Source organism: Geospiza fortis, unplaced genomic scaffold (genome assembly GCF_000277835.1).
Source record: "Geospiza fortis unplaced genomic scaffold, GeoFor_1.0 scaffold157, whole genome shotgun sequence".
NCBI lineage: Eukaryota > Metazoa > Chordata > Aves > Passeriformes > Thraupidae > Geospiza > Geospiza fortis.
This window is the reverse complement of record NW_005054314.1, coordinates 3,727,067-3,744,879: the sequence shown is the minus strand read 5'-3', so window position 1 is coordinate 3,744,879 and position 17,813 is coordinate 3,727,067. Positions and strand designations below refer to the sequence as shown.

The 17,813-nt window shown below is 38.9% G+C and overlaps 1 protein-coding gene across 1 annotated transcript in view; it reads left to right on the top strand.

Annotated features, from left to right (window-relative positions):
* The window catches only part of COL4A6 (collagen type IV alpha 6 chain), an 85,265-nt gene that overhangs the window by 10,729 nt on the left and 56,723 nt on the right, over nucleotides 1-17,813 (top strand). Inside the window, exon 2 of the mRNA XM_031056043.1 lies at nucleotides 2,169-2,252. Coding sequence (XP_030911903.1) covers nucleotides 2,169-2,252 — 84 coding nt within the window. The remainder of the gene's footprint in view (nucleotides 1-2,168; nucleotides 2,253-17,813) is intronic.

Here is a 17,813-nt window from a genome sequence, read left to right as displayed (position 1 = left end):
CTCCTGGGAGCCATCTGAATGGGCAGAACCATGGGCCCCCAGGGCTTGTGAAAGTGACTGCTGGAACAAGGAATAAGCTGGAGGAAAAGTTGATTGGAAGTTTAAATCTCTGAAGAATTCAAGGTTGAATAAGTGTCTGGGGAAGCATAGTCTGACTACCTGGAGGCATAAAGCTGTGTGTGAAGAGTTTGAACATAAGGTTAAGTGTCAGGAATAGAGATATGCATTGCTTAGCAATGGGTCCAAATCTCCACTGTGAAATGGGCATATAAGCATGGGAAAATATGTATCTCAGTGCACTTCACTCTAAAAACAGGTTCACAAAGAAATGACCTCTCAGCAGGGTGTCCATTAAGACAGGGACCTGTTTTTATGTACTGAGCCCTTGCTGTTGCACATTAGAGACTCAAGTTCATGGTGGCCATTCCTTGTCTGAGCAGAGAGCTTGGAGATGCTCTTACAGTCTATTCTATAACCTCCAGATACAGTTTGTCTCCTCTTTGCTTTCGTGTGGTTTATAGTCTGGCTGGTAATTTTTGTTTTCTTAGCTGTTTCGGTTTTTTTTACCTCTATTTCATTCTTGATTTTCTGCTGCTGACAGAATTGTCTGTGGTGCATTTCCTGTTATGGTGCCTCTCTTGTGGTGCCTTTCTTCAGTTCCAGTTTGGTGTTAGATCCTACCATAGGATTTTAATGAGTAGTCCAAAAGCCCCATATCTAATGGGGCCTCATCTGAACAAAGCTGCCAAAATGTCTGCAAAGTGGTTTCACAGGATTTTTTAAAACTTGATACCTCTTAGATTTGCTTGAAGGTTGTTATGACTATTTTACAGCAAAAGATAACACTCCTTTCTGGATAGGGAAGTATGGGAGATTGGATTTAAGACTTTTGTTAATATCTGTTAATTCTAAGTCCAAAGGTGTTTAATTTAGCAAAACAGTATAAACATCATCATGTATAGAGGTTTTTATTTATCTTCAGCACAATACTGATCAAGTGATATCAGACTAGTTACTTTCTTTGAGAAAGCTGATTCAAAGAAGCTCAAAAGTTGAGAAGCTTGCATGAATTGTCTTTTATTTTCCACGTTCCTCACTGTCAGGAAATTTTAAAGGCTTTAAAAATATTTCCTGTGAATGCTTTTAGTAAGGAAATTTTTGGCTCCAGTCTGAACTTGTTTTGGCATTTAGTTTGATCACCTTCATGTGAGAAGCTTAAATGTTTATTCCTTTCAGAATTTCAAAGCGCAGGGACTGTACCTGAGCATGCTGGACAGTGAAAGTTTCCTTAAAGAGGGGTGTTCATAGTGTGTGACAAAACTATATTGCTGAAGAGGACCTTTTTTCCAGGACTTACAGTATTGTCAGTAGCATTATAGGGCTTTGGGAAGCCCAATCCTTCAAACCTGTTTAGTGTGGAAGCAGGTCAAACTCTATAAACTAAATTCATGTTGTTAACTTTCATGTATTCTATTGGCTGGGAATTAAGCTTGTGATATAGGGACTTCTGACTGACATAAATATTGTAATTATTCTTGAAACTACTAATGCCAGTGCAGCAAATTTGGAATATATTTTCAGTTTAAATCCAAATCCATGGTGGTTTCTTACACACTTCCTTGCACATGTGTTCTTAGTTAAAAATGCCATTTTCTCTCATCCAGTAGCTTTTGTTCTTGTGCTTTAGGGATGCAGCTTCTTGTTCTTAGTAACATGGAAGGGTCCCAAAATTAAATTTGTCTTGATAGTTCCTACTGATGTAAAGATACCTGTTTATGCAGGATGGCTGAGGCACAAGTTGCAGTTACCAATTATGATCCTAGTCCAATAGTGTCCTGAGTATCTCAAAGCATCATCTAGTTTTATGGGTTGAGAGCACTGGGAAGCACTCTGCACCTTGCAGAAGAGCACCAACTTGTGTAAATTCGCTTGTCCTCAAAGAATTTCTAGCCCAGCTTTTTCTGTTTATTTGGTGATTCTGAAAAGGACCCAACTGTGGAAAAGTTAAAATATAAGTACACCTTACCCAATTACTTCTCAGCAAATTCACACAACAAAGGTTATGTAGGTGAAAAGTGTTGAGAGACCAAGTATTTTAATTAAAGAAGATCTGCAGCTAACCAACAGTTATGAAATTCGATTTTTTCAAAATTTTGCTTTCTTTTCAGGGTGGAAAGAAGTCCTACATTGGACCATGTGGGGGCCGCAATTGCAGTGCTGGATGCAAATGTTTTCCAGAGAAGGGTGCACGGGTAAGTTTGTTTACACTGATATAACTTGTCCTTGCCTCTTATCAATCTTTTTAGAAATAAATGAATATAAAAACACCGTGTTAATATGTATAATTCGCAATCTAATGACCTCATGAAATGACAAATGATGAAGACCAGCTGCATTTCAAATGTCCCTGGCCAAGATTTCAAAAGCTGTTCTAAAGATTTACAAATGGCTCATTTTGTAATGAGTCTTCAATAGAATCCTATTTCTTTATGGGATCTGAGCCCTAGTTCAAAAGAAGTCAGATGGTTTTTAAGTAGATTACAACAATTAAAATTAGGAAAATCAAAGTAGTGTGGGCTTCTAGTACAGATTTTGCCCAGGCCTTACTGTAATAGCTTCTGTTTATTTGTGGAAGTGTTTTTGATTTGTGTATTTGGTTGTGGAGGAGTAATAACTCAAAATGGATCTAAGCAATTCCCTTTGAGGAAGTTGCTTGTATAGCTAAAGTCTTTCTCTCCAAAGTCTTCATTTGAAGAAGCCAAATGTTTAAGCAAGATTTCTGTAAAAATCTTTATTTCTTTTGCCTTTATGAACAGACTATAACTTATCTTAATGCAGCTGCTTATCTCCTGTCTTAGGGAATGCAGTAATTGACTTCACTCTGCTTTCAATTGCAATGTTAATTTTTGTCCAGACACTATCTACTTAATGCTTTATATTTAGCTCTAGAGCATTTTAACATGTATGAAAATGAGTCTTACAGATTTTGCTTTTGGGGATGAAAGGAGGAAAGAGCACATAGTAGGTACTTGAGGAATTTAAAAGACTTAAAGAGAAGGGAAATAATACAAGTTGTCTTGTTTAATTAATCAGCTGTACTTCCTGAAATCATATTGAAAATTCATCTTCTGAGCAAAACCAAAAGAAATTAAGTATTATTTAAACACTAGCAATCCTGATTTTTTTCCTGTCTATTTCAGTGACACAGTATGTGTACATGCAAGGCATTACTTCTTGGACTGAATTTAGGAAAATGTTGCTATTTAAAAATGATTATTTTAAAAATGTTTTTTTCTAATTACAGACCGAGTGTGAATGCTTAATTGATAACTGGTGATATGTTTGCTCTGGAAATACAAAAATTCTTTTAGTACATCATGGGACAGAGGGAAAGCATGTCTAAGCAGCTAAGCAGAAAAACTTTGCAAGGAAGTTCTCAATATACCCTAGAATATGAGCTAAAGTGAATTGCTCAATACCTTTTGTGATTAGATACAGTAAGGGACAGACCTAGTTTGGTTCTGGAACACAATATCCTGTAAATGCTTTGACCTTTAGACAGCAATGAGCATCATTCTTATGTCTCTCTACATTCCTGGGGTCCAACTTGATTGTTTGAAGTGGCCACAATGCTGTTGACCTTGCGGTTTGAGCTCTTGGCATCTCTTTTGTTAAGATGTCACAAAGATTTTAGGCTGTTTTCATTGCTGACCTGAGAACTCATTTGGCTTTTAGCTTATTTCTTATGTGACCTGTATGGGTTGAGCATTTTCAGTCCTCCAAACACATATTCCATCCAGCTGAGACCTGTCCATGGAGTGGAGTGTCTGCTCCACTTAGATTACAAGTGGTAATCTTTCCCTTTTACAACACTACTTCCATCAAGTGTGCTGAGCCCTCCTGACACCTTCTTGGACATCTACAGGCAGCTACTGGAGGCCTGCCATGCCTGAGGATATGGAGGTGACTGGCTGAAGTGGGAAGGGATGCTGTGATTATGTATCCTGCAGCACAGCTTGTTTCTTGCGCTGTACAGCCTGAGGCTAATTCCTTGGCTTCCTGCCTCGATGCTTCCCCACTGCTGCAAAGCCTTTCAGTTCAGAAAGGGAGACAGGACTTTGTCAATGCCCTGAATCTGTATTTTGTTTAAAAAATGTTTCAGCTGTCAATTTTCCACAATTAACCAGATCAGAATAAAGCTAAGCTTTCTTTTTGAAAGAAGAAAATAGCTAAAAAGCACAAAAATGACAATAAGCTGACAGCTTAATGAAAATAATATAGACAATGTCCTTAAATGTCCTCCTTGAATGCACTTTTGATTAGATCAAGCTTTAAAATTTTTATTTAGACAATAAAAATGTCAAAACTGCCTCAGACTACTTGATTAGTAAGAGATATTTCTAGAAACGGAATGCAGATGTGTGTAATCCACAGGTGCCCACGTTCTTGTTTTCGCAATAGACTGCTGCTGTATGTGCAGGATATATTAAAAGACACCACAAACCACAAAGAAACACCAACCAACCAAAAAAAACCACCCCAAAACTCAACAAACCAGTATAAGCTCACTATCTATAAGACTGACCTTCTTAGAAGACTAATCTCTATGCAGTGAGTCAGCAATTTGTGGAATAATTGAGATTCTTTTCTGAAGGAAGGGTGGTACAGTGCTTGTCTAGCAGCCCCTTAGGGAGCTCTCCTAGCAGTATGGTAAGGCACATCTCCTAACAGCACAAAATTTCCCTTCTCTTGTCCAAATATTTGCCTTACATTTGAAAAGCTGTAATGTTACCTTGTACCAATTTTAGGCCGTGCATTGAATCTTGATATGATCCAATTTACTGTGAAGCCTGCACAAGGAGAAATCTGTTAGGGAAGCATTCTTCATCTTAGCCAGTGATTCAGAATTGGTTCTTTTATCTCATGATGAGTTAATGAAAAGCCTGTCTCTGAGTAATTCAGTGGTCAAACTCCTGGCCGTTGCAGCCATTCTCCCCTCCTTATCAGTTTTTATCTTGTAAAGATGTGTGAGTAGCAATCCAGTGATTTGTGCAGAAGTCCAGTTCTTCATGGAGAAGTGTTGTCTTCACTGAAGGGTCCCAGCTAGGACCTTGTCTGGAGATTTTCTCAGAGGTCAAGTTAAAAAGTTAAACTGAGTGTGTGGCTCTTACTACTGAAGTGCACAAGAGGATATCTACACATGGTATGATAGGGTAACAGTAAATGTAATAGCAAGTGAAGCCCAGGAAACTGATTTCACACCTAGGAGTTTTGGATCTGGTTGTTCTGTTCCCCCAAATTGCTTTGCTAGAAGTTGTACTGATTTTGATATGAAAGCTAATGTAATGCTCTGCAAAGAGCTTCCCACAGGTTACCCCTGCCTAGCTGGAGTCTCTGGGTGAATGTGTGGATCTTCTAAATCTCTGTGTCGCTACTCTCATTTTTTTGGCCAGCTGAGTTACCAGTTAACCAGCTAAGGGAATTCTGCTGTGACAGTACCCAAATGAACCCTGGTACATACAATTTTTTGGGACAGGAGACAGTCTGAACACAACCTTACACTGAACCCACTTTTGCATACAAGACTTACATATAGTCATCTTTAGGAACAACAACTGATGGGCAGAAAAAGTACTTTATATTAAATTATGAAGCACAAGAGGAAAGGTGAAAGAAAAGCAACCATATTAAATAAAAAGTTTAATGAGGGGGTGAATGTAAATCCTTATACTAGTCCCTATCCTAATGCAATGATATGTTCAGTTTCAGTGCACGTGAGTGAGCTACTGATAGAAGATTTTTGGGACTATCAGAAGAATTTACTGTGTTTAAAAAAGTGTTTTTCATTCCACTTGCTCACTGTTTGTCCACAGTTTATGGGCAGGGATAATGCTGCTGAGAGTTTCATGCTGTATTGGTGGCTGTCTTGCTAAATGCTCTGCAGATAAGTCAGCAGGGAACAGGAGGCAGTTTTCATACTTTCAGAGTATCAAGAAGCACTAAATAGTCGGCGGCCTGCACCATTTCATTTTGCAGCTCATTTTGCATTTGTTTATAATAATGTTGGCTTTTTTGTTTTTATAATGTCATCAACTTTCAAACACTCACGAAGATAAAGTAGCAGACCCAGTCTTTGTTGCAAGTATACCTTCTCCTGATGCCTGTTCACTTATCTTGGAATTTATAACAATATTAGAGTTTGTTTTAAACTTTGCTCAACATGTGCTGGAGCTAATCTTTTAGGTTTTTTCATTCTCCCCCACTAAAAAAGAAATTAAGGAAAAAAAATTTAAAAATTGTTTCCAAGGCTTCACAAACTACTCAGGAGAAGCTGTGTCCCAGGCAGCTTTTACAGTTTACACATGCTGTAAATTTGGAAAAATTGGTGTTATTAATGATATATTTTTTTCTCTGTAATATGTAATCATGTCTATACATGTAATGTGGTCTTTAAAGCCCATTCAAATATTATGATATGATCAATTAGAAAACTGTTAATGGCATTATAGAACCCACTTTTCTGTTTCAAAAAATATCTCCACAGAGACTGTTTCTAGCAACTGGTGTGGTTGGAAGGGGGTGTATCTGTAGAATGAGGCAGTTGATTCTAGGGACATGATGGATGCTTTACACTGGTCCATTAAAGGGCTGCTGGAGTGCATCAGGTATGCCAGGGAACCCATCCCCTGACCTGGTCCCACTCAAACAAAATCCTCTTTGTCTACACCAAGACTACACCACAGGGTGAAGGAAAGCACTGTGAGTAGGGGGAATTGACTAAGATTGAGAGATTTGCTAGAAAATGTGGTTGCTATCTGAATGAAAGGTTGGTGTGCCCAGAGATACATGCAATTCCCCATGGTTTTTCTGAAGTTAAAATGATGACAGTAAATGTAGTGTAAATTATCTCTGGGCAATCAGTTTTTGATAGAATAACTGTGGCGTTCAAAGAAGCAAGAAAAGCTAGACAGATCCTCAACATCCATGCAGTGAACAGTGTAACCTGAGGTCAGAACTTTGGATGATTAATGTAATTGTTATCTAGCATAAACTAATGTCGCACTGGCAAGAGATCTTAGATTAACTTTTGTCTGCAACTAATCCCCTCAACTTAATGCTGGGCGTATGAAGTGTCTCTCTTGTGATAATTAGTTGAAGATTGGTTGACCTTTCTTTGTTATGAGATTGTAATAATTATAAATTGTATTGTTAATAATGTTTGCTGATTTTTGCTTTGGCTGGTTGATCACTCTCTTTGGAACAGTCAGAGACTTCCTGATGAAACAGAATTTCTTTGAAAGTGTTGACTCAACAAAATGATTCTTTTTTGCAGAAGTGCTTTACACAAACATATTCGCTGGTGACAAAATTCTTTAATGCTGTTGGTTCAAACTTCTCTGTGTTTCAATGTGGCTTCCTAGTCCCTGGCTTAAGAAGCACTGTGGGATATAGTGCTGCCATTTGGATACCCATGGCCTGCAGGTTGACCGGTTAAATTCAAAATAGACTGTGGGATGCCGCCATTTCTTTCAAACTGACAATGCCAAGGTGTGAGCAGTGCTAAATGCACTCGCCATGGATTCAGGTACAAGTAATACTGGGATTGTTACCTGTTTTTTTTTGTAAAGATGGACTATAAGTAAATAATGTCTAATTCTTGTTCCAGTTCCCTTCTGGTTAAACATATAAAATGCCATCATTTGGTTTGGGAAGAGGATTATCTATAACATTGAAAAATGTTGACCATCTGTTTGCTGTCATTAAGAAGTTCTGGAAATATTTTGGAAGAAAATGAGGTAATAGTTAAGTCAAACAAGTTACGTGCCAGCTGCTTTTTTTAACAACTGCCAAGGTTTGTTTTTTTTTAAAGTAATAAAACAAACTTTGCCAAATGTAGCATTAAACAATTATTGTACATGTCGTCCTGACTGAACCTAAATACACTGAGCTTAGCTCTCTAATGAGAACCATGCCAAATACTAAAGCAGCAGAAATAAAACCAAACTCATTACATTTGAAAGGGTTCCTTATGCAATGGGTATCAAGACCAAACCTGTTTCTATGTGCAGTCTTACATCATCTCTTTGGGAAGACTTCTCGAGGGGACAGGCCCCCATCTTTTTGTAGAATTCAGTAACAGTAACAACTGTGTTGAAGCACGGTGGCCATGGAGGCTCTGGTAGAAAACCTTTCTCTGTGATTTGGTTTGAAGTTTTGTCTGAGAGGACATGTGTACTAAGGGAGGCTAAGTATATTCTAGGAAATGTATCTTGTTAAGATGATTTCCACATCTTTCAAAGCTAACCAGGATCCATGGCATTTCTGTGTCACCAGGGTGGGTGAGGTAACTCTGTGACCGAAACTGTTTTTCACTCTGCCTGCAAGGGCAGCAGATTTTGTATTTGCAGTGGAGACCTTTGAAATCAACCAGAACACAGGTCTTCAAGCTGTGCTCCATAGAGCACTTCCAGATGGCTTAGAAAAACCCAGTGAAGATGTGCCGCTGTTCAAGTAATTGTGCTCCCTGTGAGCTTTAACCCAGGAGTTTAAAGTCTTTACACTGTTTTGGAAGCAAATAGAGCATTTAAAAAGCTCCTTGTTTCATCCTACAATGCTGTGAGTTGTCTTAGTTTAGGAAGTTATGTAGTCTCACTATACCAAGTGAATGTTCTTTTTGTTTCTGTTTTTTAGTCTGAAAGTTTCTTGTTTTCCCAAACTGAGCTTCTCAGAGGTGAGGTGTTACTGATATGGATGGAAGCTGAGATGACTCCTGAAAGTTGTGCTCAGCTGGCACAGAGTTGGGTTCCTCTGCCCTGTACTGTGATAAATCCTCCTCATCCAAAGATACTTGGTGATTCTCTGCTCTGCTGCTGGCACAGCTGAGGGTGCAGGCACGTTGCCCTGGGAATGGGAACTGTATCATTCCTTGTTTGTCCCAGCTGCCATGGCTACCCCGGTAACCTGCAGGAGGAACGTGCTGTTCCCCTTGAAGGCAGCGCCATCACTCCCACTGATTTCATTTTAGGTGTGTAGACAGATGGGGAGGCAGAGCCAGACTAGCCTTGTCTCTCCCTCTTTGGAGCCTTGCCATGACCGACCTTCTGTTCTAACTTTGTATCTGTGGCACTTTCTCCAAGACCAAAAGTGATAAGCTGTGCTGAGGATTTGCTCCATATGGACAAAACCAAGAGTTCAGCAAGAGTTTCCTAGTACCGACCTCCTCAGCTTCCTAAGTACTGGAGAATAAAAGCATGTGTCCAAATTCTTTCTTTGTAAAAATTGTTGTTGTCTTTCTTGGCCATAGAATGGAGACTTTGATGAGTCTGTGATGTTTTACTTGCCATGTAACTCCTTAGAATAGGACTAGCATCAACCTTTCAATTTCTCCTGTGTATTTATTTATTCACTGTAGGAGAAGAATTGTAAATATTCTTAAAATTGTTTTCTGTCAGCCACTCTGCCTTGAAGTCAGAAAGAAAACTAAGAATTTCTACAGGAAGATAAACTCTCTAGTGTCCTGGCCAGGACAAGAAAAACAAATGTTATCGTGAGTCTTTGAAACATATAATTGGATAGTTGGGCTTTTGCCTAACAAAAGCTGTACAATTTTGTGCAATTAGTCCTGCAATGCTGTTTCAGTTGAAGAGAGATTTTTGGTACCCTCTTACATCTGAGAAATGGCACAAGACTTTGCTCTCCAAGCATTTGATAGACAAGAAGGAATAACTGATATCCTGCCTTGAAATTACCCAATTGGCATTTTCTTCCAGCACATTCTATATTACTCATGTGCAGTACTCACCACCTAGAGTATATCTTTTCGTCCAGGTTACATTTTCTTAAATGCCTCATTTTCATCATGCCTCTTTCCTCTCACCCCACTCCAAAACTTGCTCGTCTTCTAACTAAGTGTGATTGGCTCAGAATGTTCCTGGTACTAATTATTTTTTAAGCTTCTTAAAATGAGAAGAGGTGCTCTTTGCAGAAACAAGAGTCTTTTTTAAAGAGTTTCCTCTGGCAGCAAGTGAAAGGTGTGACAGCTATTTCCAGTGTGATTCCTTGAGTAAGTCAGCCTTGGAAACAGAAGGATCGCAGAACCAATCTGTGAGCAAGGCCCAGTTTGAGGAGATTTGGCTGACAGTCAGGTTAGCCAGTTCATGAGCCAGGAAAACAGCCAACAGCAGGGATTACTACAAAGCAAACTTAATTAGGCAACAGATAGGCAGGAAGTACGCCAGTCATGGAGCCTGCAGCCAGGGAGAGCACACAATGAAGGGGCTAAGCAGGCAAAACTGTGTTTGTAGTGGTAGGAGGGGCTGCAGTGCCAATTAGTTGGAAGTAAAGCTGAATGCATAGGTGTCTCAGGCTACCTGTTTTCTGGGAAATATGTGCAGTATTTTGGTGTGAGTCGTAGCTTTTCCTGGTAGGAGATGGGAGATTTTAGTAGACAGGAGAACAGATTATACACTGTCCATCAGTGATAGGCAAGAACAATGGAGAGGTGCTGTCTCCTTGTGAATGAAGAATACGTGTGTTTGCTGGTGTCCAGCAAAGTGTTAGGGCTGACTTTCTGAACACTTGATGGTGAAGAAAATGAAAGACAGCAGTAAAAGAGAATGATGGCACTTTTTTTTTTTAACAAATAAAGCAACATCCAAATAACAGAACATAGTGGGAATAAGAGAAGAATTTATAACATAGTGGGAATAAGAGAAGAATTTATAACATGTAGGATACAGAGTGATCTGGCTGAGAATCTGGGTATAAGTGTAAATTGTATAACTTTTCCCTGACTTTACTTGTTCAGCAAAAATAGGAAGAATGCTCAGGTGTTTGCCAGTCTCCTCCTTTAAAGCTGTTGATTAGAGGCATTTTAGCTGTTGCTCTCTAATCAGTCATAAACCCATTGATAGAATAAGCATTTTTTGTGACTGTCCTGATTTGATGGGTGACATACTAGAGTTACTCTTTGACCTTCTGTGGAACTGCCAAAATAGAGGACAAATTTGGAGAAAAGGTGCAACATTAGTAAGAATGGAATACTATGAATTGTATCAGGTATCTTATCCAGCTATTTGTTTTGGAAATAGAAACAATTTAGTAGTCTGAAAAGTAGCATAGATGCAAATGTCCTTGTTTGTAATGAGTGATTTTTGGAAAGGTTTTTTTGTGGGCCTTTTTTAAAAAACAGTAGAGTGTTGCCAAAGCGAATAAGCAGAAAGTTAAAATAATTGCAGAATTTCTGGGTTTGATCCATAATAAATACAGTACAAATAGTGCACAAGTTTTGAAGGACTATTAAGAAACATCTGGTTGTCAATACTTCATTTAAATGATCAAAGAAAGCTGTCTGTATAAAATGACTCAGCATGTGCTGAATTCTCAGTGTATGGTAAAGGAAGAATTTTTTAGCACCTGGTGTTTAGCTCTAAGGATGGTGCAATTCTGCACTAAATTCTGTTTTTCAAAGTTCTATAAAACTGCTGTCTCTTTAGGCAGATCTCTCAGATTTGTGTTGATGATACTCCATGATACTCTGCTGGAACAGTACAGGAGAGCTTGTTCTGCTTTATACCTGAGCTGTGCTCTGTTCACCTGCTCCCAAAGCTGGGATATATTTTAACAGTGGCAAATCCCCCTGAACACCAAATTTCTATTGCTTCTGTCTCTATTGCCAGACTGGCACCATCTGTCTACTTGTGTGTCTCTATTTCCTATCAGATTCTACAAACAGAGTAAAAATTTCTAAATGAAGGGGGGTGGGGTTGAAGAGAAATGCATCAGCCAGGGTATTCTTGCCATAGCTGTTTGCTGCAACTGCTACACTTAGGGATTAGATTTTGGTGTAAAAAGAACTCTAAGCTCCTGGGGTGTGCACATGCAGAGCCTGTGCTCTGGAAGGCAAAATCACTACAGACAGCAATTTCAGACATTACCTCTGTGCTAGTGAATGTAGGTCATGGAACTAAAGGATTGTTTTGAGTGTGGACATCCTGTCCTTCAGTAGTTGCAAGATATATGAATGATCCTGTTCAGTAAAGTGGGATGGGGTTTTTTTGTTTATAGTGATTTTATTATTTATGACTGGAGCTCCTAACTGCACTGCTGGTGGTTGGGATTGCTGAACACTGATGCCACTCTCAAAAGTGCAGAAACTGTAGCCTGAGCTCCTGGACAGAGACTCTGGGACCTGCCCAGCGCAGTGGCTCCCTCTGGTTTGGAGTGGGGAGGAATGCTTCACCTCAGCCCTTCCTGGAGGTCTCCATGCCGGTGTACCAGCAACCTCACTGGGAACACTGCTTGGTGATGCTCCCCAAATATACTGAGGACTGCTGACCCTGGCATCATTGATCATCTAGGAGCAGCTGGAATGTAAATCAGGGTGTTTTTATAGGAGAAATATAGGTGATAAGTATTTTCTAGAAAAAATTTAAACAAGTTTTGTTTTGTCTTTGTGTAGCTTCATTTCCCTTGATACTCAGTGTTGTGTGTTCTGAATACCTACATGATGTTGTTGTCTCATTTCCTTTATTGGGAAAACTAATGGCTGAGGATCCAGCTGAGATGGGGAAGTCCTGCAGTGCAGGGCAGTTACAAACATACAGTAGGAGAAAGTTGATGCTCCAAAGTGCTTTCACTCTCTGAGAATTACATTAGTTACATGCTTCTTCAAGTTTTAGTTAAGAAATTTGTTGCTTACTCAACTATATTTTCAGGAAAGTGACTTCACAGAAAATATTTTGATATAAAAGTCTAAAAAGTTAGCTTTCTGTACTCCTTAATAAGAGACCTCTGAAAACAGTTAATCACTTCTTCTGGAATACATTTTCTCTCCAAACTTAGAGACATTTGAAAGAGAACATAGCAGAAGAGGTTTTCTTGTCTCATTTTAATTAGGGCATATCTTCCTAAGAGGACAAAATGTTTTTGGAAGATGTCAACCTTTGGAATATCCTTAGCTATGGAAATATAACCCAGCTTGTCTCACAGCAAATTTAAAATAAAGAAGTAAAGTCTGCATGCAAAATCAGGGCAGCAGGTGGTCATTCCCTGTATAACTCCAGCTGTACTTGAGTTGTAAATCCAAAAGCATTACAAAACTAGCAATGGGACACCCAGTGATTCCTTGCAGGCTTGGATCTGTGTTTCTGGGACTTTAAAGGAAATTTTCCTGAGATGTAATGTTTTCTCTTGAAACAATAAATGATATGTGTTATCTCCAGTTTTTTTCCAGAGCTGTGAAGTAATTAAACTTCGCTTATTTTTCAAACATCAGGACTAAAACCTGAACTAATCTAGTTTAATCATTCCTTTGTCTTTTATCAGCTGGAATGTGCATTAACTCCTGAGAACTTTTGGGTGAATAGTAGTTCTGCTTGCAGTGGCTGGACTTGATACACTGGGTAACAAAAAGTAGTCAAGGTTTTCTTCACAGACTTGATGTAGATGCTGTATTCTGCATTATTCTTTCTTGCAGAATCGCATGGCAGATGTTCCACATTTAGATGTCTTTAGTTTTATTTCATCAGTATCTGCTGTAAGCAGGACTTGGGCTCTGACACACTTTTGTTGTGTTGTGTATTAGTATTATCAGCTCTCGGGTCTGGACTGAAGAGGAAAACTGGGTTCCATTGATGTTATTGAGGGGTTTCCCAGCATCTGTGAGAAAGATAGGGTTTTAATTTTCAAACCTTTAAAGCAAATTGCTTTCAGGTTTCTAAGAATGACTGTTCAGATAAGCATTTATGTGAATTTTATGTGAAATTTGTGTTAAGGGAAGCAATTTCAAGGGAAGTACCTCCTGATGTATTTTTCTTTACATTTGTTTAGAAAACTTGTGTGAGTGCTGCATATAGGGTTGGCAGGATGTTATAGCTGGAGGAAGTGCATTACTTTAAACTGGATCTCCTCTGAAAAATTGAGACTTTATTCTGCAAATGATACTCAACTGGGACCATGCTGAGTCAATGTCACATCTCAGAACTTCATCCTGCTTCACTCAGTTCCAGCGCAGGATGTTACCCTGGGAGGAGGTTTCAGCTCTGTGCCCTGGCTGCTAGAAACACACACAAGTTCCTAATGTTGAGTTTTTTATGAGATCAATTACTCTAAAGAGGTGAAGATTTTCTCTTCAGCACATGGACAAACAGGAATAGGCAGGAGGAAAAGAGGAACACTGGGATTTTTCATGTTTTACAGTGTTACAGTATCCTTTGCCATGGAGGAAAAAAACAAGCTGTGTGTCCCTCAAGGATGTGGAAATTGAATGATCCTTCCATCTTGTGCAATAGTCTTCTTTGGAGCCTACAGATATGTGATCTTTTCCAGACCTCCTCTTTAAGCAGCACAATTCTGCCATTTTCCAGACTGTCACTTGCAGTGCCTCATGAGAACTGTTTAACTGTTTAACAGGGGTTGGAGATTTTTATTGTTACTTCATAAAATGTCTTATCAACTTGTGAGCAACTCTGGTGCTGGTTGTACCCATTTTAATGATGTTTGAATTTTTAGAAACATCTTTTCTTCCATCTTACACTTTTACAGTAAATACGTCTCTTGGCATAAGGGAAATTGAAGTGGGAGTGTGTTTCATTAAAAAAATAACATCCCTGTCAAATAAATCTGTACTTAATTAAATTTCCTCTGTTTTAACTGCAAATAGGAACAGATAACTGTGACAAACAAAAATAATCTTTAGGAATACTGACTTACCTCTGATAAGAACCATCTGGCATATGCATATTCTTTTCTTTTAGCTTATGCTTTACTAACAAGTCACCATTTGGTTCACATTTCTTCCTTCTACTTTGGGCTTACCTAATAGATTAAAGATATGTGACTTGAAGACTAAAGCCCTGTTTTAGGATTTTTTAAATCACTTTTTTCTTATATACTGAAAAGCATAAGGTACAACTAGCTTTTGCCTAGTAATTACATAGGCACAAACAAATATTTGATAATTTGTAATTTTTAATTTTGTAATTAAAACTAATTTGATAAATTCCCTATTTGATAATTGTTAAGAGACTTAAAAGAAAGGAATAACTGGTTTTCACATCGTTAATAGTACAGCTGTGGTTATTATTATCTTGATAGCCAGCTATGTTAATTGGGATTGCTTTCAGTTCTTCAGACTGTGGCCATAAAAATCTTAGATGACCTGACAAAATGACCTTGGAAAAACAGTTTCATGTTCCGGTGGCTGTTTCCATTTCCATGTATTGCTGGTCTCAGCTGTTTGTCCCAGGGCTGTGTGGATGTCTGCAGGAGCAGGGGTCAGAGGCTGCCCAAGGCAGGAGTGTGTGACCTGCACATCCCTGCTCAGGTCACCCAGCTCCCTTCACTTTGCATTTCCTGTCTTTTGGAGAGGGCCAGCTGCCTCTTTTCCCACACTGCTTGTGCTGTGGGACTGCAGGGGATGCTGGGTGCTGTGGTTAGGATTGGGAATGTGGAGCTGTCCTTTCCAAGCTGCATGGGAGCAAGAGTGGGGTTTTCCTTTAGTGTCTACCCAAACTTTTCCAACTCCTCCAGCTGCATAGACACTGCTCCTGCCTGCCTGGGTGCCAGCAAAGAACAGGCTTCAACTTGGAGTCTGGTCCATGCTCAATATACAACGTTGATCTGTGTTATAAGTTTGCTGCTCAAAATGGCAGAGCACGTGGATGGAGTTTAGCTCAGCCTGGCACCCTGTTTGAGGATGGAAATTCTGTTAGTGAAAAAGGCAATTTCAGTTCCTGATAACTGTGATTTCTGTTTCTGGCCACATTAGAGTCTAAGTTGAGTCATGGGCACACAATATGAAAAAATGGTTTTTTGAATGGCAAGTGACCTTATTAAATGTAAGTTGATTCACTTCAACAAAGAGTTTAAATAATTTCTCTTATACGTCTCATTATTTTATGTGTGGAAATGTTGGTCTGAAAATAGATGTGAAGTAAACTGTGAACAGAAGAGTTATGAGACTTTTATGTTTTCATGGGATTTGTAGCTACTTTTCCATTCCCTCAACAGATCAGACATAGAAATATCTCCTGAGAAGAAGGTGCCTCTCTTCAGTCTTTGATTAATTAGGGAGCACTGGGGCCAGTGTGGTTTTAACATATTACTAGTTTGGGCTCTTGAAGACTTGTATGCAAAAAAGCTCTGACAGAACAACTATCTTTTGATCCTGTCTCATCACAAGGCCACACAAAAATGATCTGATTTTACTGCAGAGGAATAGAATTGATACAAGAGATGGGAGAGGAAATGTATTGCCGCTCACCTTTTGGGGTCCTTTTCTGGAGGAGAGTAACACAGAAATTATAAGCTCCTTCTAAGATTAAATAGTACATTTTTAATATCTCAAAATTTTTGGCTGCTCTTGGTCCCATCTGAATTGTCTTTAGCAAATACTTGTGATTTCAGGCTGAGATTTTTCTGTGGGGATATATGAAGCAGAACAGCATCTTCTGTTGGTGTCTGCCATTGATTTTTAACTGGGGTCATGTTCCTCTTAGCCAGTAGAAAGGAGAATGATGCACAAAGAACTTCTCAAGGTGCTTCAGGAAAAGGCATCACCAGGTGAGAGGAGGTGGTGAAGTTGAACCTTTTCCACAGCTCTCTGCAGAGTAAACCCTTCCTCTGTTCCTATACATTACATTATTGGTGAAATGCATCAGGAAATGTTTATAGTCAAGGGAAGTTTGTACTAACACTGTGTCATGCAACTAATCTGTTTGCATTCTAAAGAGGGAACACTAAGTTAGCTTCATTTTGCTCCAGACTCAAGTGTCTTATTAAATATTTATACATGGATTAGACTGTTTACTTTCCATCTCATACTATAGTTGTATTGGGAAGATCCAGAACACCTGGGACTTAGTGAAGTCTTAAGGAAAATTTGCTTCAACTTTCCAAATTAAAGATTAGGAACTCACTGAATTACTGAGTATATGCAGGAGAGTTTTAAATCAAGAAATATCAGTTCTTGAAACATGTTTCTAAAATTGTGTATAACAGAATCTTTGTGAATACCAGATCTTGATTTCACTCTATTCTGCTGCATTTCTATGCTTCTCAGAGCAGTGTCAGAAATACCAAAGAAATACCAGTTTCTCCTGGTTTAGCTTTGCTGGAGGTCTGTTCTTTACATTAGTGAAAACCAGTTGCTAGGATTAAGAAGTCACTTGGCTGACTTTGGTGATGCTACTTTAGCTTTGTGCAAAAAATGGTAAATGAATGGGATCTTGGATCACAGTATTTCCAGTATGCTGGCTATGTAAAATATCCTTTTTTTAAGAGTAGATCTACCCTTACTTTCCATATTTAGGTGTAACTACATGAGTGTAATTGATATCCAGAAGTAGAGATGAACAGAGAAGAAGAAGTAAAGAAGAAGTAGAGAACAGTTTGACTGTCTAGGCAGAAAGCAGAAAAAAATAGCCCAAATTTATTTTGCAGAGGATAATCCAGGCTCTTGGTGTGGAAACACTGATTCCCCGTGTATTTAACAGTTGTATCCCCTGGAAGAAACATTAAAAACTTTAATGTTCTTTAAACTACAGAAGTGTGAGTGAAAAGCTTCACTTGTAGAATGAAAGCTACAGCTAAACAAAGTTGAAAGCTGGTTATTTATGTGTAAGCCATCCTAGGCTGTGCATTTTATTAGAGAAACTGGGCAGCACTACTTTTAAGCCATGGCCAGTGGTTTTTGGTGTTCTCCCTCATCCTGCCCAACACTGGAAATGTTGGTGCTGTCCAACCATTTCACAAATCAGCAAGAACTTTTCTGATCAGCACTCACCTCCAGCAAGTGTCTGCTCATTTCACCA